General features: G+C 34.4%; 1 protein-coding gene across 1 annotated transcript in view; it reads left to right on the top strand.

Moving 5' to 3' along the window:
- Positions 1–23,650, top strand: part of LOC111057823 (cardioacceleratory peptide receptor) — a 146,767-nt gene extending 123,117 nt beyond the window's left edge. Inside the window, exons 4-10 of the mRNA XM_039433050.1 lie at positions 5,176–5,279; positions 8,284–8,377; positions 10,580–10,675; positions 13,936–14,124; positions 14,845–14,982; positions 18,253–18,433; positions 19,720–23,650. Coding sequence (XP_039288984.1) covers positions 5,176–5,279; positions 8,284–8,377; positions 10,580–10,675; positions 13,936–14,124; positions 14,845–14,982; positions 18,253–18,433; positions 19,720–19,927 — 1,010 coding nt within the window. The 3' untranslated portion in view covers positions 19,928–23,650. The remainder of the gene's footprint in view (positions 1–5,175; positions 5,280–8,283; positions 8,378–10,579; positions 10,676–13,935; positions 14,125–14,844; positions 14,983–18,252; positions 18,434–19,719) is intronic.
- The last annotated feature ends 278 nt before the right edge of the window (positions 23,651–23,928 follow it).

Raw genomic sequence — 23,928 nt, 5'->3', positions numbered from 1 at the left:
AGGACTGATTAATGAGCAGCAGCAATGTGATGTTTAAAAGCTCGTTGATGAAATGGCTCTTCAGCATAGGCTGCTGGATTGGAGCTGAGAGGCTAATTCACTCACCTTACACCTTGGAAGAGTAAATGAATTTGGGAATAATTTTATACATTAATATTTCGAAATGCTAAATTCATTTATACTGTTATCTGAATCTGATTTTTTGTAATTTTGATCACAGTGGGGAATTCCACTCAATCAATATGTTCTTTTTACTGTTTTTGTAAAAATGTGATTCTCATTTCGTTGAATATCGAATATAATAAATTATGTACATGATTGTATTGTATGCCAAGTGAAAATGAACGAATTGAATATTGAATGAAATACATTTTGATGTAATTTATTGAAGAATTTGTATTTCTAAGATTTCTAGCTGTCAAGCCCATATCTAATGCCATATGATATCTTTATTTATCACAATCATGATGACTCTTTATTCTCAGAGTATCTCAATCAATATATTCTTCAAACCTTTTCAATCTGCTCCTGTACAATTTGCAAAACAATTTTATATATGTTACTCATAGGTTTTATATAGGTTGATGTTATCATAGAGAAACGATAGCATAAGTAGTTATCCCATGGTATAGGGCGTTTATGTCGCAACTTTTACTGTTATCCCAAACCGATAGTTCACGTAGCTCTTTCCTATGCAGATGTGTGACGCTAGTAGTCTCTCAAATTGTGCCGTTCATACACTCTCACCCTAACAAAGCAGTGAAAATTGACAATAGTCGACAGTAATCGGCTTGAGATAACAGTAAAAGCTGCGACATAAATTCTCTATACCATGGGATATCTACTTACGCTATTGTTTCTCTATGATGTTATAGACTACAAAGACCGCTACTTCTATTATAGTATCACAGCTGTTATTGGGATATCCTTGTCATATTATGATAGACAAGATACCAACACCAATTTTAATCAGCTGCTATTATAACGTGGACCTCACTCTTGAAAAATATATCTATTGACACTGCAATATAGAGATTTGACGGAATAATACTAGAACTGAGTATAATGCTAATTGAATACTTTTCTCATTTGTAATAATAAGATTCAATCTACAACAATACTTGGAAGAGATTTAATAGTTTTTATCACCGTTCCAGAAGGTAGCAATTTTCGAATTCTGCCAGTAGGTAGCAGTAATCGCTGAGTGTTGTAACTCGGGAATACAAGTTGTGAGGACGAAAGCAAAGGACCAATCACAAGCTAGGTCATATGAATAGGCCACCTCTATGTCCGCCCAATCTCTCTCCTGATTGGCCAACGACTCAAGAGGAAGCCGTTTACGAACTCGGCCCATAGGTAGCAGCATATACTGGGTCATTCCAATTTAATTCTAACCAAATTTTCCAATTCTTACTCTTACCTTATTTTCAACCAATGTTTGAAGAACATTGAATTAACTTTATCTCATTCTTCTCGAACTAGAATTCTTCATAATAATTATTATACAAGTGCTACATGGACAAATAGAAGGGCCTTATGATAAAATTCTCATTGCATCATTGCTTACATTATGGTTCATTAATAATTTTTTTGTCTTTCACGTGATACATTGTACTACAAACAAAGCTCTAGTACAATGGGAAAACGCATGGCAAATAATGCACTCCTTCTAGTTCATAGTTGAATATCGGGGATCGAGCTTCGCTCTGGACTACAAAAGCATGAAAAATTTATTACAAAAGAAGAAATTATAGCATTCATAACATTTATATAGGAATGTTCTATCTAATCACAGTAAATTGAGATTAATTCCCAGAGGACTGCAAAAATTTCCCTCACAAAGGCCCAATTGCACAAAAGCCGGTTAAATTTCAATCCTGATTAACTTCACGTGAACCAAATCAGAGAAGACCATTTCAAAAAGATGGATCTACTGGAATTAATCAGGATTGAAAATAACCTGGCTTTTTCGCAACCGGCACTAAGTACCTGATCGAATGATTACAAAAGTTCAACAGCTGAGTGATAGTTTTGACACAGTCCCACACACATGAACTCGCTCACTCACTTCTATCACCAACAGACGACGAAATAATTATTATCAGCTGTTTTTCCAAGGATGAATAATAATTATCCTTCTAATGTCCTTCAGCAAATTTCCCAGGAATGAGACCTAGTGCAATCGAATCTTTATATTATAAGCCTACTATGTTCTGAATTTCGTGAGAATCGTTAGAGCCGTTTTCGAGATCCGGTGAAATACAAACATATAAACATCTAAACATATAAACAGAAGTTTATATGTTTAGTTGCTCGTTTAATAGTATGGGATTGGACAGTTCAAACGATTTATCATTTTCCAAAATATGAAGATCTCTAACGATCGCTGATGTGAACTTCATTATTCTTCACCTTGATTGATAAAATAATTCAAATAAAGTTGTTATCTCCTCATTGACCTTCAATCACGTATATACAGAGTCTTTGAATATATCTGAATCCTTATGTGACAGTGTTGTGAGACAAAGCTCATCTCGAATCTGATTTCAATCTAGCTCTTATACAAAATTGAAATCAAGGGAAGATGTTGCAGACAATTCTTTGGTGAAGATAGAATGTATAGAGAAAACCGGAAAATGCATTAGTCTCTCACAATAAGCTCACTGGTCTGAGCTTCCGCAGTAATCTCAGTTTATTCAAACAAGCAAGACTAAGCTACAAATTGCAGAATGCACCCTTTGAAACGAGTAACGAGGGAAGGAGGAATTTTCTAACGGAAGATTATGAGATGGAAAAGTCGGAGGAATTGACTTTTTCCAATCTACGTTCTTCAATTAACTTGCTCTTGAATATCTTATTCCTATTTCAACTAGGATATCACAGTAGATTAACTTCTAGACTAAAACTTGGACTAGAAAAATGTACTGATGAACATGTATAAGAATTTCGGCAGAGATTATATAACTCACTTTTTTACTTTCCTTGCCCTACTACCATAGGTAAGGAAAGTATTGCTTTCCAAAAAGAATTAAGGTACCCCAATTTCAAGTTTTCTATACGTTTCAAGGTCCTCTGAGTCCAAAAACATGATTTTTGGGTATTGGTCTGTGTGTGTGTATGTGTGTGTGTGTGTGTATGTGTATGTGTGTATGTGTGTGTGTGTGTGTGTGTGTGTGTGTGTGTGTGTGTATGTCTGTGAACACGATAACTCCATTCCTAATTAACCGATCGACTTGAAATTTTAAACTTAAGGTCCTTATACCATGAGGACCCGACAATAAGAAATTCAATAAAATTCAATTCAAGATGGCGGAAAAAATGGCGGATAGTTACTAAAAAACCATGTTTTTCACATTTTTCTCGAAAATGGCTCTAACGATTTTCTTCAAATCTATATCATGGATAGCTATTTATAAGCCCTATCAACTGGCTTAAGTCACATTTCAGGGAAAATTTCAGGAGCTCCGTAATATTCTTGAGAAAAATGGCGGATAATGACTAAAAAACCATGTTTTTCACGGTTTTCTCGAAAACGGCTCCAAAGATTTTCTTCAAATTCATACCAAATTCACACCTATTCATAAGCCCTATCAACTGGCATGAGTCTCATTTCTGGGAAAATTCCAGGAGCTCCGTAATATTCTTGAGAAAAATGGCGGATAATGACTAAAAAGCCATGTTTTTCACGGTTTTATCGAAAACGGCTCTAACGAGTTTCTTTAAATTTTTACCATGGATAGCTATTTATAAGCCCTATCAACTGACATGAGTCTCATTTCTGAGAAAATTGCAGGAGCTCCGTAATATTCTTTAGAAAAATGACAGTTACCGTACTAAAAAACCATGTTTTTCACGATTTTCTCAAAAACGGCTCTAACGATATTTTTCAAATCCATACCCTGTATAGTTATTTATTAGCTCTATCAACTGACATGAGTCTTTTTCCTGGGGTACTAATGGGGGGTCCACCCAATCCTTGAGAAATGGACTTTGTAACCTCCTTCTCGTGCATGAGATAGGTAGGTACACGGTTTTGACTTTTTCTTCTTCCATATACCGTGGATACGGTAGGTAGAGCAGTTTATAAAAAGAACACAGTCATAGTCAAGATATTTCATCTGTAGAACAGCTGTTTTGACGAATTTAAAAAAAATCATCGAATTTACCAATTTACATAAAGGAAAAAGTACTCTGAAAACAATTGTATATACACATACCCGTATACAGTAGTCTGATCGTAGTTGCAAATATGTTGCCGTCAATCGTCATTATGTTATTCCCCTAAATTATTCTCGTTTGATAATGAGGCTTATAGTTCAATGAGCAAGGAAAGTTGTGTGAGTGTACCACACCAGATTTTTGCTATTGAAAAGAACGACTAGCAGTCAAATATAACTGCTAGTGGTTCTTTTAAATAGCAAAAAGTTATTTAATAATGAACAGTTCGTGATGGAGAACAACATTGAAGAATAACATAACTCTATTCTATTTTCTTGCCCGCAACTTGTTTCGCTATCTCGTGTTAGGAAACCCTATTGTGAAAAAAGGATTATCTCTCAAATAATCAATTTCTCTGGCTGATGAGGTGATTTATCCATAAAATCGATGAAATTAAAATTTTATATTACGATGAAGAAAAAAAAATACTGAGAGTGAAATTCTATACAAAAACTCTTATCAGTGATAAAAGTAGTAATTCGATCAATATTTCATGAAAAAACGAACAATATCAACATTCATTTTATTTTGAACATTTCTATGAACCTACTTTTGTTCTTGTCTGTCTGTCTGTGATATATTATAAGTTTTGTACTTATACCACTTCCTGACTAGCTGGAGATTTGAAACTTCCAGGACAGGTCAGAACCCGATGACAATGCATTCTCCCACAATTTAAAAACTAATTGACTCACCAACGTTAGCCGCAAAACTTCTGCCACGAGGAGGCTAGGAGATTAACCAAAAGTTATCGAAATAGTGATGTAGATTCCCAACGTTTTCAGTTCAAGACAATCCATGATAATCATAAAATTGGCGGCAGAACTCATTCCACTATAATTCAATGCATGAAGAGAAAAATACTAAGAGAAGCACAACAATTAACATTTTTGATAAATGAACTTTTTTATGGGGATGAAAAATATTTAATTGGATGTTAATTTTGTTTGATTTCAGATTTAGCTGTGGGACTGATTCAGGTTTTGACAGACATCATAGTGAGGATGACAATAGCCTGGCATGCTGGGAACCTCGCCTGTAAGGTCGTCAGGTACTTGCAGGTATCTCACTACAAAATACTAACCTCTCCAAATCGAATACTTAAGGCACGAAATCATACCATATACATTAATTCTTGTACCTAGTGTGTGTAAGTTATCAGTGTTATGAAACATATTATTTGGAAAAGGCAATTTATTTTTGATGAATAGAATTCAAGATTAAATCTCACTTTTGCGACTTTAATGAGCAACTACTTGTTTGAAAGGATAGGAAATCAAGCAACATGAATGAAAGTACATAATGCATGCTGCATGGAGAGTTATCTCTTATCACATTCCCTCATTTAAGCGTATTTAGTATGTGATTGATTGACAGCCAGAACCTACAGTAAAATACAAAAGAGTGTAATGGATACTTTATATTACTTACTTGGAACGATGAGGAGCCCCACAATATAAAATTGAGTTACTGTAAAATGTGAATTTTTTCAAATTTATCAGCTCCCACCATTTCTCAGAATCTGCATATTGATGAGATATACCATTTTTTTGTGAAATATTTATTCATAGAAAAACGAAGAACAGAGAACGGATCCGAGAACAGAGAACCGAGAACGTTTCGCTAATTAGAGGAGGTATCGAAGTTTGATTGACAACTTTATCAATTTTCTACCCCTCTTTGAAAGCTCAATTTTCACTGATCAGCTTTTAACTTTTTATTAAAGGAAGTAAGATGAACAGAAGAGACAAAGGCACATTTTTATATTTACTCAATAGAAATTATAATATTATTTAAAGGATTTAAAATATTGTGTTTTCTGGAGATGGAAGAAATCTTTTTCTCCACTCTATACTCGTCAATAAAAATTATAATTATTGAAAGGGTTTAAAATATTGTGTTTTCTGGGGAAGGAATGAATCTCTATCTCTACTCTATATTCAATAGGAATTATAATTATTAAAAGGGTTTAAAATATTGTGTTTTCTGGGGATGGAAGATATCTCTACCTCTACTCATATGAATGTTTTTGATAATAATTATGATCATCATGATGAGAAAATGTTATTTTTATGGAGGATCATTTATAATTCACATGATTGAGAATTTAAAAAAAAACCGTTTACAAAAATTTCATAGAAATAGAAGAATCTCCCGAAACTGAAATCTAAAAATATTACTGTGTTGGGTTTTCAATATGCATCTTTATCAATGTCACCAGATCACAGTAGTTTTTACATTAATAGAAGTAGTTGAGAGTTGAGGAAAGATTTGATCTTTGGAAAAGTTTCTCATTCATTCATATCCAATTATTGTAATAATCTCGTTAATAGATATCTAACAACGTTTCATTTCGAACCGTAAAATTTTTCTGATATTTTGATGGAGTAGCTTTCTTTTTATGGAGAAATTGAATTTAACATTGTACACAGTGTATTGATATTTCTGATGAATAACATTGTTTCCTGGAGAAATTGGATTCAAAATTGTAATTGAAAACTCGAGCTTATTCATAATATCAAATGCGATTCACTTAAGGCAAAACTGACCCTACTCATTTGATCTACACTCCAACTTGGTTAATAGAGCCGCTCACAAAGCTCACTTCTCATTCTCACCACGATGACTGGTGACTTGTGGTCAGAAGTGGACAGTGATGGTTGAATGATGAGGGTTTGAGGGGAGCCACCCCGCGCGACAATCCAAATACTTCACTGAAGTCGAGAACTGAGCACGACAACAACATACACTTCATTTGTCACTCTCCATTGTCCATTTCTCTCCACAACTCTTGGGATCTATTGAGAATGGAAAGGGAGAGAGTCAGGAGAAAGAGTGTAGGAGAAGTGAGAGGAAATGGAGAAACGTCAAGAAGAAACTAACAGCTGGGAAAACGTGACAAAGAAACCAAATATTTGAAGCTAAATTGTTGAGCTGTTTTTCCAAGTGCCGGATTGAAACATGAAACAAATGACACTCGAGCTCATCCTCCATCCTTCATTCTAACAAAGTGGAATCAATATCTTCCTCGAAAAGAACATTTTAAGCCCCTCGTGGATTCAATATTGCGTCAAAATACGAGAGAGGCTTATTCCAGTGGGTGATCAGATTCCTTTTTTCCGTGTGGGTGTTAGCTCATTGAATAATCTCGGTACTCCGCTAAAAGCAGCTTTATGAATTGGAATTTACATCGTATATGCATGCTTGAAAAGTATTGAATTGCTGTGAAACTAATATTACAAGTTTCAAGGATACAGCTTTCCATTTTCTCTGGAGGTACAGATTTTATAGTAACCTGTTTCGGGAAGGGATCTTACCTAACAGCGGAGAATTTCAAGGATAAGATTGAATTCATATTCAATCGAATTGAATTCATGGTATTCATAAAATCTTTATCATGATACAATTATCAGTTGATTGATTGTAATATTCACTTTTTTATAGAATTTCACTTTTATACCTCAGTCGATACTTACAGAAATGGGCTTTGGAATAGAAATATTAATACTATCGCTTTCAATAATGTGGGTTTCAAGTTTCGCGAACTTGATCGAGACAATGGAGTAGATGCTTTATTATAAAATGAGTTTCCATCATGATACAATGTTACACACCGGTGGTACAAACTGCTACATGACAATAATATCCCTTCCAATTCATGAATCAAGAATTGTTTGAAATAAGGTAGGAAATATCTCCCATTCAGAAACAAAATTGGAATAGTAACAATGTTTCTCACTTGGAATGAGTGAAGGAATGAGAAAATCATTTGTGAAAATTTATTGCGGAAGTTTACTTTCCTGCACAGAATTTATCAACGTGAAAATTATTCAATGGCACGTTTCCGGAAAACTGAATTTCTCGGAATTGAATTTGCTGGAAACGATCGCCGATTCGCAGATCATTTTCCACGACAATAAATCGAGGCGGGAAACTTCAGTCGGAATTTCACGCGACAGGAAAACCTGACTCATTTGAATTGTTTGATGAAATGATGAAATATGATTGTTGAGGATTATTTGCTTTTGTTATTTTCTTCAAAGTATTCAATGTTTTTCGTTTCAGGCTGTAGTTACATATTCTTCTACATATGTATTAGTTGCTCTCAGCATAGACAGATACGACGCTATCAAGCATCCTATGAAGTTTTCGGGAAGCTGTGAGTATAAGAATCATTTATATAATGTAATAATATTCAAACTAAGATAGTTCAATTCAATCGAATATCAAGTTTATTCACCAGGAAATGTTTCTCTATGAAGTTGGTCTATTGGATAAGGTGCACAGTTGGTGTGAATAAACTGCTGTGATTGAAACCAGCAACTTATTACGTTGTTGATTGTGTTAACGTTAATAATTTGGTTATGAGAGTAGTAACATGATAAATCCATCACTATTTGTGTAATATTCTATCAGAATAGCTTGTTTATTTGATAAAGTCATTGATTCTTTACTTTCTTATACTTGAACTTATACGTTTTGTTATTTTGGATAAGATCTTCAAGTAAAACTATCAATAAACATTTATTGGAAATTTATTTCTATAACCTGACGATGATGTGATCACCGAAACTAGTAGTATTATTGTAAATTTGTAGTAGTAAATTATTGTTTTATTATTCCATTAATTTTTAAGGGTACTATAATTCTGTTTTATAAATACAAGAAGACAGCCCTGAATTCATGTATTTTATATGTATATTGTAATGAATTGAGAATATAAATCAGTTCACTTCTTTTTTTCAAGTTACAGCTTTTCACCTCACGATTTTTTTTCATTTTTCGGTGATGCATGCTCTTGTATTGTATTGTGATTTGATTCTTCATTTGGGATTTGGTTTGCTAATTCTACATAGCATGAATCAATCATAATATGAATAATCATATCATGGATGAAAATAATTGCATCTCCTCAATTCAAAAGAATTTTATCTCAGTTCAAAACATTTTGTAAATCTTTTGTAAATGATTCTAGTTTTGATAAATCTTTGGGAGAGAAAAAACATATTTGGAATCGCTTGCTTAATAAGTATGCGGTGTAGATGTTGGAAAATTCAAGAATTACATTAATTCGTTAATTGGGAATTTGTATGCTCAGGATGTCCTCACATCAAGAGCGTCATTATCTGTAAAAATTATCATCTTGTTGATCCTGTACTAGAATACAGAGAATGTCGAAGCAATTAAGTGGAGAGATATCAAGCATGTGTGATCCACCGCGTCAGGATCATCACCTCTTAACCCCACCACCTCTAACAGCTTTTCATGTCCTTTCGCGTCTGCTCATAAATATACAAGTAATTATACCACTAAAAACTGTGCTTATTTATTAAGCAATTAGGCGATTTGATGGCTACGATAATCGGGACTTCAGTTACCTGGCCATCTGCCAAATGACTGGTCATCATCATTAGACACTTAGCTGAAAAGATCATGAAGTCCAGATTTGGAGGAACGCGGTTGAGTCTTCAAAATTAGCTTTTCCTTTTTCAGTCGGAAATTCTCATTTACGTGAGTCACTCTGTTGGAATGTTATGAATACTCGTAACAAATATTGCCCAGCAACAGTAGAAGAGCTGTTGGAATGTTATGAATATTCGTATTATGCTATTGATTGAATTGTTAAGCTCTCCCCCAGTAGCCTAATGAATGGTATACATCAACAAACCATAGACAAATAATCGAAAATCGATTATCTACCTAGTGCATAACTGAAGGTTTGAAATCTAAGCAATTACAGCAGTCAAGAGAAGAAATCATGTTGATTTGCAATACTGTATTCCGTCTGCATTATTTAGTGGATCTTTCATAATAATTCCTCATGGGAGAATATTTTAAAAATTATAATTTTTACTCTCAAGGAACTTGAAATGTTTACTACTACTTCACATCTCATACTTTGACTTCCTTTTTGACAAAATTCATCCACAGCAACGAATAATAATTGAAGTTATGAATAATCTCTTATTGCTACAGTATTGACTTGTTGTTAGATTGAATTCAACTGAGTGATTTCACAACTAGGAAGAATGTTAAGATTGGATTACAATCTCTGAGAATAATCTTTGAGTTTCCGTGAGCTCTAATTCTAGACCGTATCGACAAATTAGTAAATATTTCAATCAAAATAGGATCAAGAGCTTCATAGGAATATTTTATGATCTTTTTATCTTTTTGATTATCATTTGTAAATATTTAGAATTGGATTGAATAAAATTTGAATTTTAATTTGATTATCATATTCGGAGGATTATCACAACCTCACTGATTTAACAAGGAAAAAACTACTTGTATAATATTATAATATGAAATTTATAGGAATCTGCAGCTATGTAATACTAAATCGAAGCATCATTTGCAGGGCGTCGAGCTAAAGTACTAGTCGCAGTAGCATGGTTCCTAAGTCTGTTATTCTCCACACCAAGTATGGTGCTATTCGAAGTACAAATGGTGCAAGGTAAGCATTAGCAATATAATTCCCCAGCTCACAATTCATCAAGCTCTCAGGTAGTCTACTATAGTAACAATAGCCGTTCCTGTTGTATTAACGGCATCTGTTCACCAATGTCACAGGCAGAAGCATAACTCGCATTCAGATTGACGAATTCAGTACGGAAATAGACGCACATCTCAGCGAAGAGGCTTCCCAAATCGACCAATGAGAGACGCTGTTCTACATTGTATAGCGATGCGGGTCAAATTCAATATCATATTGTCGGAATCCATTAGCGAACATGCCTTTCCTTCCTAGATAACAGAATGCTTCAGTTATATCATGCCCTGAAGATGTAATGTAAGCGATGTTAAATTGTAATTGTTCAAGCGAAGCTAGCATGTCAAAATCATGTGATATGATAGCATTGTTACTGATAGCTCCACCTGTATGACTTGTAAGCAAAGTAGTTCATCGAAGATGTCATCTACAGACAGGACAGCTCTAGCATGGAATTAATCGGCTGTTGAATGAAATCAGTATGATGAATCTGAATCGACAACATTGTCAAATTATTGATATCAATCTATTTTCTCCATGTCATCACTATAAATAATGTTTGACTGAATAGTACATTATACTTAAGACATTCATTTCGCATTATTCAATTATTATCAACAGAGAAATTATTCAAAATCAACTTGTAAAATCAAAAGTCAAGGACCTCTAGAATTCATTGGGCAAGTGAGACAGTATATATTTTTTCAATCTTGAATCACATTAAACTCCAACCTCGAACCGAGAAGAATCACTGGAATGTTTATGGAGTCCCTTTCCAGCCTGCATACTTGTTCGGTACCTAACAACACCTAAGATAGATTCTGGTAGTCCACCTATTTCTTTAGCACCTTTGTGTCTCTGTTGATACAGAATCGAGTCATATCCATGATATATTGTGTATGCATATTTGGATTTGTGCTATTGATTCTTTATTCTTTATTGATTGTTTATCACAAATGACAATGTATTGCCAGATCTTGCAAGACCCATTGCATACTAGCACTACATTATAATGGAAAAAATGAACAATTAACATGTTCAGAACAGAAAATAAATATGTAGATGAGAGTACATAACTTTTAGAAACAAAGTGTAGAACCTATTTGTTTACAGAATAGAAATGAGGAATACACATGAAATTCTATCAATACTAAGTAAATGGAAAAACTCAAATTTTCTTAACAGATATATATACACACACACACACACACACACACACACACACACACACCACACACACACACACACACACACACACACACACACATACATACACACGCGCGCGCGCGCTCGAAGAAAACCCAACTCAAAAAAAAATTGAAATAAAATACTGTAGAGAGAAAAAAAACTACTCGTTGCCCTCCAATAGTAATTTGAAAAGTCTCATCTTGAAAACGCTTAGTGAAACAGAAAAAATGACATGTTCAGGAATAGCATTCCAAAGTCTTGCAGCAGTGACCACAAACGAAGATTTGTATCTTGCAGTGCGATGAATAGGAATCTGCAAGGTATACAAATGAGATCTCGTGTTGCGATCTGGATTGACATCAACAAGACGGATGAAATCATCTGCTAGATAAGTAGGGCCCTCCCTCATGACCAGAATTTTTTATACTTGACAAAGAAGGAAATACTGTCTACGCTTATCCAATTTGAGCCAACCCAACTCCATGAAGAATGGAGTGATTCGCGAGAAACGCCTAGCATCAAATATGAACCTGACTGCATAGTTCAATGAGCGTTGGAGCCGACCATTCAACTCATTTGTTATGTCGTGCAGGGATGCAGCAATAATCGAAGAATGGCATTATCAAGGACATGACAAGGGTAGTGCGAACAGCTCTGGGCAGATATCTTCTTATCCTTTCAAGTTGATGCATTCTTCCAAAAACCTTATTACAAACACTTGTTTGTAACTTGTTCTTGCCAGCTCAATGCTATTGGTGAATCATCTGTTCTTGATATAGTATATATAAATTTTATGTAATCGTCACTCTTTCTATCTTAAGGAAGCTACAAAACTGACAACAGAGAGACTAATTCTAGCTACTTCACTCACAAGATACACATCACACCACATTCTCCAGCGGACAAATTCCCTCATGAAATTGCCTTGATGCGTTTCTACTCTTTAACATGAAAATCTCATTTGAGGCGCTTGTGATCGTTTGGGATTACAGGCATAAGTTGTCGAAAGTCATACATATTCATCTATGAATAATGTGAGCAAATAAAATTACATAGATTGAATACGATAACCGCTATGAATTGAATAGTTGATGCCATGTCGGATATATCGCCTGAAGGTAACGTCGAGAGATTTAATGGTATACAGAAAACAACTGCTTCTCTAGTCTGTAACTTTCTGTTCACGTGCTGCGTTTGAAGTTTCAACTTATCCAAAGACAATTTGCATATTTTGTCATACAGCTAACAAACAAGACTCAGCAATTTGATGAATGCGGTGTTTGTCTAGACAAAGTTTAGCTTATATGCACAGAGTTACATTCTATTATAATTCGCTGATACGGAATTCAAACAGAATGTGGCAAGTAATCAATGTAATCTTTCTCTTCTGAAACGTCGATGTTGATACATTTTTAAAGATTAACTACACTGAACTAGGAATATTTTCATAAACTTTAACCATTCAGTATAATTTCAGCTATTCATTTATTTGCAATCCAAATGACACTGACAAAGTCTGAGATAAGGTTAGAATGCACGTGTACAGTTTTTATAAAATTTTAGACCAAAATAAATATGAAAACTATAAATTTAGATGGCTTGAATTCATAAATTGATTAGGCATATACCACTCAATTACCACTTGTAACGAATGATATTGGGTTATTTAAGAAAATTTGGAACCACTGAAGAAACATAAACTTGTAACTAACTATTATTCTTCTAAATATTCTTCTACCTATAGAAATACTTTACGCTAAACTAAAATGCTGGCCGGGGAGGGCTGAAAGAAGGAGAAATCGTATACTTTGGAATTTTCAAGAATGGAAGTCCCAAGTTGTAGGGCATATATTTCACAACGTCACTACTACAATAATCAGGGAAAAATATTGCAGCCAATATGAAATTGATAATTGAGAGCTTGATCGGTTTTAATACAGTATTAATTCATAGACCAAATTAATGAATTATTTGAATTATTCTTGCTATTTTCATAGCATTTGGTTGCTATTCAATCCTAAATTTTCATTTTCTAGGACAATTGCAATGCTGGATAGAGCTGACAGAGTGGCAGTGGCAACTCTACATGACTGTTGTAGCACTTCTAATATTCGTAATTCCTGCAATTATCATAACGGCATGCTATGCCATTATTGTGTCAACCATATGGAGTAAGAGTAGTCATATTGTAGTCGTGGATAATGTCCATAAGCGTAACAACAAAGGTAAGTCAACAAATTTGAAGCAATTGTAGAATTTAGAAATTTTCTCCTCATGAGTTATATTTTTTTAAAAGATTAGATTATTTTGTTGTGGATGGAGATGAACTACAATGTTATAAAAAACGATCCTGCTGGTTGTACAATCTGAGATAAATAAAAAAGTATTCCTTATTTTGAAAAGTCAAAACCTCAATTCTCTAATCACAAGAGTTGTTTTACTTATATCAAAGTAGTTCCAGAGTGTGAAACTTTCTATCATTCTGAAGAAATACGGAACAGGATAAGACAATTAAGAATACGAGACGGGAGAGAAAATTAATAAAAAATGTATCTAAACATTGAAGGAAAACTGCTTCGATAAGTGAAGTGTGAAAAAAACTTTGCTCTCTCTACAACTTCAGAAAATTCTTCTTCTCCTGATTATATAGATTGCATTTCTCCTCAAAATGAATAGGGCCTCCTAAAGGGATGAATTATGTATTGCTTCGGTTGGAAAATTCTAATTGTTTTCTGAACAATTTACAGAAAAATACATTTTATTGAATAAGATACAACTTTGACATTTTCAAATCAATGATTTGCCTCTTGTAGATTCTCTAGAGAAAACTGTTAATTGTAAACTAAAAACTGTATGAGTGATAATTGTGATACCCATTATTTGGAAGAGCATTTTAGATGTAACGAATTCGAATGTTCACATTGAAAGGAATACATTGTTTTTAGGTTTGTTCGACAAATCAAGTCATCATCATCACCATCACCATCATTTGCATGATCATGACAGTCGGCGTGCAAGCTCAAGGGGACTTATACCGAAAGCCAAAGTCAAGACTGTCAAGATGACATTCGTCATTGTCTTTGGTAAGTAATTTATCGAATCTATTTTGCTCTAAGTATTTGGTGATTTTAATGATTGTAATATCGTTGTATGTTTCCCAATCTGTTTCTCTGTTCATTGTGCTAATTCTATTTCCTATCAATATTGTATCAGAAGCATACTGTCAAACTATTCCTTGACTGGAATTGGATATTACAGTTTATAGAATCATCTTACAGTTGCCACTCTATTATAGAAAACACTGTATTCTAATATCTTCAAACATAATATTAGTTTTTACTTGATTACATCTATTTCATGAATCATTCTGCAACTTTTTCCAGAAGTTGAAGCCTTTATCTCTTATCCCTACACCTCTCTATCAATAACCACTTACGTTACGTTTCATTGAGGTTCGTCACTACGTCTTTAACTACTTCAACTATTATTCCAAAAAAATATCAACTCAAGACAACATGAGATTCATAGGGAACATTGAAAAAATAACCTTGAAATTAAATTTGTAACTAGTTCGGTATGCAAGCTACAAGACAGGACAAGAAGGAAAAAATCAGAATGATGAGGAAGAGTAAATAAAAGATCAAGTGCAAGTGGCTATGACATTATGGGTTGAAATAAATTTTCAATTATAATCAATGTATGGAACACGTAACTCGATAACGTTAATTATAACCAGATCATTATGGTAATTCATATTACAACATTGCCGTGAATATTTCAACCATGACGTGTTTGAGATGCTACCAGAAGATCCAACAGCTTCTTATTTATTTACATGTCATCATGATCCATAATAAAAGTTTGAGTCTTCATTATTATCCCTTTAGGCGATCTTTCAACATGAACCTGTTATTCAACATTCCACGACAACATTCCCTTCCTCATAGTTTTCAATGAAATTAAAACCCTTAATATAAGTTTGTGATATTCGGAAAAGCGGGGAAAATAGCCAGCTATCCCATTAATCCAAAACGTCTTTTTCGCATTAAATGTTTCTGCTGACGCTAAGAGAAATTTATTACCATCTAGAAAGGTTGAAAGGGAGAGCGAGATGAAGGATGAGAGAGCCAATGCGACAACAAAGCGCGAAAAACATCCAGAAAATGATTAATTACCATGTATACTATATTTTTGACCAACTATCAAGCTTGAAGAGTCTGTAAATTAAGTATGAATGCATTTGGGTTCAGAATGTTGAAAGAGAACACATTTTGAAAAATGTGAAAAAGTATCCACCTTAACACCTAAATTAACCTATGACACTTATATCACCCGTATACATAAGTGAAACCTCCGATGTTATTGAATAAATGGGATCTTGTCATGTTATTTTATCATGAGAGATCAAAACGTACGTTCTACTTATCAGTAAAATCATCTAATTGATAAGAGATTGATTTTCTGCCAAGGTTGATGCTCACCATAATTCCTACACTTGAGCGTGAGGGATATTGTTCATTGTACAAGGAATTATCAGAGACAAAATAAATTTGGGAGGTGCTTAACATCTCACTTCACTTCATTCCCTTATGAAAATTAAAATTTTTCATCGTTGCGTCTATCAAAAAATTTACTACTACAAACTCTTTGTTATTACTGCATGATGAATAGTAGCTTGATTGCTCCAGCTATGAACGAATGTATAAAGAATATTTAATTTTAATTTATTCACAACACACAAGAATACAATGAGGAAGAACAATATAGTGAATAAATAATACGTCGTGTTACATTTTTTATGAACTAGCTTCAATCCTTCTCTATGAATAAATAATCGAAAAAAATTAAAATGTAGGAGCTCATTCGTCTATGGAATTGTTCTTTCCAATTGTTCAATAGAACTTTTAAGTTATATGTTTTATAAAATTCGGGAGGAAAACAGTTTTGGGCTGTGCATATTGGTGCTTCCTCAATTAGGCCTATTTTAATTTATAATTATGCATAATCCAATCAATTAGTGGATAATTTCGTAATTTAGCTTCTCCTTGAACGAATACACGTTATTCTTAAGATGTATGACAAGCTTGTTCACTTCAAGGAAACTTGTGTTGTGGAAAAAATGGAAGGTAAAGCATCTAAAGCTTCACAGTCTGTAAGACGATAAGTTGGTTGAAGGGGAACATGTTGTGCCCTTTCTTAGCGTTCATATGATCCGAGTCCTCCCCTCAGTCTTCTCACCCCTAACGCAGAAGGGGGTTTGTTTGATTGATTGCTGGAGAAAGCTGTCTCCGGCCGATCAGGCCGACCATTTTTCACCGTCGATTCTTTCGCCATAACCAGCATCGAGAAGCCGCGCAGTTATTCACCTTACCGCCTTGTTTTTTGGCGCGTGCATTTTCTGGTGCACTTTTTGAGCGGGATTAAATTTGAAATTCTTATACGATCGATGTGTGGCGGATAAATAAATTATTTACTGGTGTCCGCCAAGAGTGATCGAACAGCGCGGGTGTCGGATTTGCTAAAGCCAGGAGGCCATTTGTATTTGCTGCGAGGCAAATGCGCCAGCAATTCATCTTAGCCAATCCTACTGACTGACTACTTCCCTGACACTCCATTTCCTCAATGAACCTTTATTCAGCAACAGTTCACGCATGTTTAAGAAGCCGTTCACGCGCATGGAATAAAGGCTACCAACTGAAACGCGTGGGTTTGGTGGATTATCTACTGAATCGTTCGCCTACATCTTCCCCCTCCACAAAAAATCGCACTTGAAATTGAAACTGGGAATCGATACCTTCTATTCTCGAAACACGTTTCCGAACATAATATTATCCGAAATGGTATACCACTTGTTCTTGAAGACAAAACAATTTGAAATTATTATATTTTATGGCTTATTTTGAACAGAATTTATTTATCGACATTTTTATTTATGAATCAAATCATTTGAATTTTTCATCAATGATTACTATCCAAGTTATTTTACATTCCAATTGTAACGATTCCTCCTACAGAGAATTTATTCTTCTCTTTTTGAAATGTCCATGTTATCCAATTATTTGGGAATAGTTAGGTGCATTGTTTCCAAGAAAAATAAATAATTCTCATCAATTGTTTAAATCCACAGGTTCAAATATTGATCTCTACTAAACGTTTTGAAGAGAACTGTACAACATGAAAGGTGTTATGTGTTTATTTGCTCCAATATCCATGTTATCTTGTAATGTCCTTTGACATTTTTATTGTTCCAAGAAAAAAATACAATTATAAACTGATTTCAAGTGATAGACAGATTTTAACTGATAAACTGATTTCAAATGACAAACTGATTCTATTTCGATTTTTGATTGCAGTTTTTATCCTGTGCTGGAGTCCGTACATAGTGTTTGACTTGCTTCAAGTGTACGGGTTCGTGCCCAAGACACAAACCAACATGGCGGTCGCAACTCTCATCCAAAGTTTGGCTCCACTCAACTCGAGTGCCAACCCAATCATCTACTGCTTATTCTCCACACATTTCTGCAGAACTCTCAGGTGAGACATGTTATTTGAAAAGCATGCTGTAATTCCGTATTGAATGCTGCAATTCCGTATTGAACGCATGGATGCATGGATCATACGTGAACTAGGTCAACTAGTAGCTTCTAGTGATAAAGATTATGATTTCAGTTCTATGTCCTCAAATTTCCTGCATCATCAATTCTAATTGATCAATTCACACTTTTAATACAACAATTCACACTTTAGATCAATTAGATACTCTTGTATACTTTTAATGATAATTAGATACTTTTGAATTTTAATACAACAATTCACACTATAGATCTATAGATCAATTCACACTATCATAACAACTATATCGCCCTATCATTCAGCTCTCACATGCACTTCTCCTTTGTTTATGCTAAAATGCACCAAACACGATCGATTTCCAATATTATCTATCACCCTATTCCATAACAGCTATATCATTCAGCACTCACATGCACTATTCCATCATTTATGCTAGGACCAATCGAGATCAATTTTCAATTGGAGTTCAGCACAATGATCAATGAGTAACTAACATTACTTACAAAATTCATGAGAGGAAATTGGTTCAAGTAGTACTAGAATTTAGATAACTTATCACCAACCAATCAACAAATCACAGATTGATTATCCAACTTCACACAAAAGACAAGACACGAGAATTTAGTTAACTGATCAATAATACAACCAATCACCGACTGATTATCTTAAGCTGCGTACAGATATACGCGCCTCCAACCCGCTCCGCGCAAGCTCCGCCCTCGTTCCGCCATCGCACCGCAATCGCGCCGCCCCCGCTCTGCAGTCGCACCGTTCATGAACGTTACGGGAGATGTTCTTCTCGTGTTCTTCTCTGTTCTTCTCTTCTCGCGTTCCACTCTTGCTCCCCGGTCGATCATCAATCGCTCTGCTCGAGTGACGTTCGGTTGCGGAGCAGAGCGGAAGTCTGTACGCACCTTTACGTTACACTAGACTCCAGATTACTCCAGATTGACTTCACAATCTAGATTGACTCCATATCAGTATATCATACAGATTTTTGTATTATTTGGTTCTAAACATACAAAGAGTTCATAAACATCACAATTTTTTTGTACATCAAACATCCTAACAATTTTTTTTTTAACAGTAAAACTCCATATCACATCAAACTATATTCACAAATAATAATGTTCACACAACATTATAATGTTTTCATTGAAATTCATGTATTTTTAGTTTTTCAAGAGCTCTAACTACAAGGTTTACCAAACGGAATCATCTTCACTTTTGTTTTTTCTTTTGCTCAGAAAACTACCACCATTCCGTTGGCTGGGCCAGTGCTTCCCGGAGCGATCAGGTCGCTGCCTGAGGTACGGCACCGAGAGCACCTCGACCATGACCGAGACGCTGTCGTCGCGACGCTCAGCCACCACCAATTCGGCCACCTCGATGCGTCACCACGTCACCATTCGACTTCCCAACGAAACCAGGCAGCCGGTCGTCACTGTTGTCTGAGACTCGCATAAGCGCGAGGCGCTTGAATACCTGTAAATACACTGTCAATCAACGACTTGAGAACTCATCCAAAGCCAATTTATTGACTGTCGTGTGATGCAAAAACGTTCTTGTGATTCAAAGGCTCTACAACGTCGAGGCTCACAAAAAATATTGCATGGGGCTATTCTATGCTATCTTTCCTCTTTGTTCAAGGTTAGGTTAAGTGACTTAGGCCAACCTAACCTGATCTAAAGCTGCGTACAGACTTCGGTGCCACAAGCACACGCATTCAACTTCAAATCAGCTGATTAAATCTGTATTTGTACAGAAACAGTAAGGTTCAGAACTTCAAATAGATTTGAAGGCACCCGACATTCGGAACTTCGCATCTTCAACTTGTGAAGCAGTTCAGCAAAGAAAGATTCTATTACTGAGCATGATAATGCGACGGGATTTCACATCATGTACGTTGGGAGAGCTTGCTCATCAATAAGCATAGCATCAATTTATTGATGAAAAGTGAAATGCACGTGTTCGTGTCACTTAAGTCTGTACGCACCTTTGAGAATGTGTACAAAATGTCTACTATTCATATTCCGGACTACAAAGATGTTCCAAGGTTCTTCAGTATTTTTGTCTTCTACGTAGAAATTGTGTTTTAAGGGTAATTTAGTGTAAATACTTCAGTATTCATGTCTTTCATGTAGAATTTATGTGTAACAGCCGAGTATCTTGGACTATGATACTGATGAATCTAGTCTTACAAAGCCATCTTAATCTGTCTGTTGACTGTGAGCATTTGACAATTTCTCAGCCTATCTACGTAGATCTACTGTGGTGACGTAAAGACAGTAGAGAATAAAAAATTTAACTGAATTAGTGATAGACCTAAGGAGCTGACTAACGTACGTCGTTCAAACGCTGCATTTATTGTTGCTTCCTAATCCATTCCTTATGTATAACTAGATTCACGTACCAAACTACTGGATCCGTGAGTTCTAATGCAGGTAGTAGGCAGAAGAGGCGCCTGAGTTTTGAAACTCTACATCTCCAACTTGTGAAGCAGTTGGACAAAGAAAGCTTTCTATATTGAGCAAGCTAATGCGACAACGGGATTTCAAATCATGCAGACGTTGGAGAGATTGCTTTCAGTACATCTTGAACATGGAAACAGTTCAAAAATAGATGTTACCGTATTGAATGTCTGATGCAAAATAGAAAAACTGAAAATTGAGAATCTCATTTGTATTGCGAATCACACTACTCAATAAGTATAGATCTCCATCACCTTGTAATAGAAAAATCGATAAAAATAGAAAAACCTTCGCGATTTTTCTATTACAAGGTAATGGAGATGAAAGATCTTTCGAGGACTTTTCTATATTTTTGCAACACAGATGCGTTTTCCCAATGTTGGAATGAGTCCTCTGATAAAATTTTTGAAAGAATATTGTACGAGAGATCCTGTCCAGACAAGCATCATCATTACGAAAAATCTTACATCATGGAAAATTATATGTTTATAGTTGAAATCTCAACACTTGATTTTGGAATCCATTTATTTATTCATTCAATTATTTTATATTTCCAATATTCTCAAAATGAGAGATGTGTACATAAAAATATTACGAATATCCCTTCAAATAACGGCTGATAGTGTTGAAACTCGCATTTGGAACACATTCGATTTAGATTCCAATTGATTCCAAAAATTTTCAGCTAAAATTACGACAATTCCCCAGCAATAAAGTGATATTAATCCGATGTTGTGACTTTCTCGTTATATGTGGAACCATAAATGGATTTCGATAAATTTTTGTCTCTACATACATGTTCTCTTTTTTCTTTCTCTTGTATAGTGTACATAAACAAATTGTAAACTAGTCATTACAGCTCTCCACTAAGTAACGTTAGTCTAAGAAGTTTTAAAAGTTTGAGAAACTGGATTTAATAACAATTAAAATAATGATAATCATCCAATCATAACTGTCACATTATGTACTGTAGAATGTCTGTCATACAAGGAGGTGAAAAGTTGATGAGACAAATTTGCAAGATTTGTGATTTCAGATGAAAATACGATTAATCGAAAACTATTTATCATTATGTTCTTATCGATGAGGGAAAAATACCAACTTTAACACTCATGAATATGGTTTTCACTAACATAATAATATCACTGATTTTCTTCTTCTCTCTAGTATTCTCCTCCTTCTCTTCTAATATATTATGTAAAAGGAAATTTAAATTACAACTTAAGGAAAACAAAGCCTACAAATCAAGTATATGAACGAAACTTTAACATTGCTCTTTAATAATCAATCAGCTCAATTATTGAAAAATTCCAATCGAAAATTCTCTATTTGAGAAAGTTCGGAGTTTCAACAAGAGAGTTGAACAAGATGAGAGTTCAAGTGACTCGAATGCTAAGCGTTCAATTTCAATTCACTAGAAGAGCCCGATCCGACTTCTGAATCTATCCTAGCGGAATTGGACTCTCAATTCAGAAGATTTTGAATGAGATTTCTTTTTTCAATTGAGCTCTGAAGGCGTTCGGTGCGAAGTTATTGGAAAGATTGGGAAATTACTTGATTGTTTGTGTAGTACTTCATTACGCCAAGCTGTAAAGAGTCTCGGAATTTGATAGATTTAGATAGAAAAATAAAAGAAAATTTTCCATCACTTATTCTCCTTCAAAAGAAACGGATGACTGAGTTTTTCTAATATCCAACAATAATTTTCATCAACACATCCAGACTAATTTGAGATCCACTTGCCCAAAAGGTTAACATTGTTATAGTATTGAAGTTTAACAATCTGCCAATATTTCCCAATGTTTCTACATCAATCTACCATGCTAAGAGAAAGAATGTATATATTTGAATAGCAGCTTTTTCCTTGTTCGATTCAAGAGTATCAATGAGAATGGGTTACAAGGAAGGAAAATCACGAATAATGTTCATTAAGGAAACAGTTTACAATAAAGAATAAAAATTAACTACTATTTCTAAAACATGATGAGCTTGATCTTTATCTGCTCTTCTATCAGGTAAATCATTGTTCAATTGTGAATTCTACTTCCCGAATGAGAGTGAAAAGAGATTTCTCATTTGATAGTATTTTAGATCCACTAGATGACTAGATGAACGGTCTCAGTCCCTCAATATTAAATTGAAATCTTGTTTCAATCTATTGAAACATTGTAAGAGAAGTGAAAACTGCTCAAGTTGTTCACAATTTCACAAGCTATCGGAAAAAAATCATAGCTTTCTCACTTTTATCAATGTTTACAAATTCGAATCGTTGGGTGTTTCGAATCATTGTGATTTTACAATTATTAATACTAAATATACTTTGATAGAATGAAATGAAATTCCCAATACCCTTTTAAAATGTTCTATCAATCCAATACAAGAAAATAAGCAGTGTGATGATTGAATGGAACATTTCGAAAGGATACTTTAGATTCCATTTCCTATAGGAAAAGTGCATATTAGAAATACACCTTCCATTATAAATAAAAATGAGAAAAAGTGTAGGCTACTGTAAATATGAATTTCTTACTATTGATATGTAATGTAAAGCCTCCTTCCATGTGTAAAATTTTGTCATGTTTTGTATCAGTAGAAATTGACTGTAAGTTTAGAATCGTTGTAATAAATTATTATTGTTGTACTGTTCAATTATTTATTCTATTTGTAGTTATGCGATTTTGTTATTAAACCTGATTATTTGTTAAAATGTGCTCTTGATTCTTCACCCTTTTTCTGCAATCCTGTATATCAAAGCAGTATCTTATAATAGTACATAATAGTAATAGTAATAGTAAATAATAGTGAATTGTAATACACAATTAGGAATTCCATCTCGAGAACTAAATTCCAAAAATCTTCAATTACATCTAATCCTCATAATATCCACTTTTCCAATAGCCTAATAGGCTAATTCTCATCCACCATCAAATTATCTAGAGTTGTATTTTCTTAATGAATACTCAAGTATACTACATTGTCTGTGAA

The sequence above is a fragment of the Nilaparvata lugens genome, chromosome 7 (genome assembly GCF_014356525.2).
Source record: "Nilaparvata lugens isolate BPH chromosome 7, ASM1435652v1, whole genome shotgun sequence".
In the NCBI taxonomy this organism is placed as follows: domain Eukaryota; kingdom Metazoa; phylum Arthropoda; class Insecta; order Hemiptera; family Delphacidae; genus Nilaparvata; species Nilaparvata lugens.
This window is presented reverse-complemented; position numbering and strand designations above follow the sequence as displayed.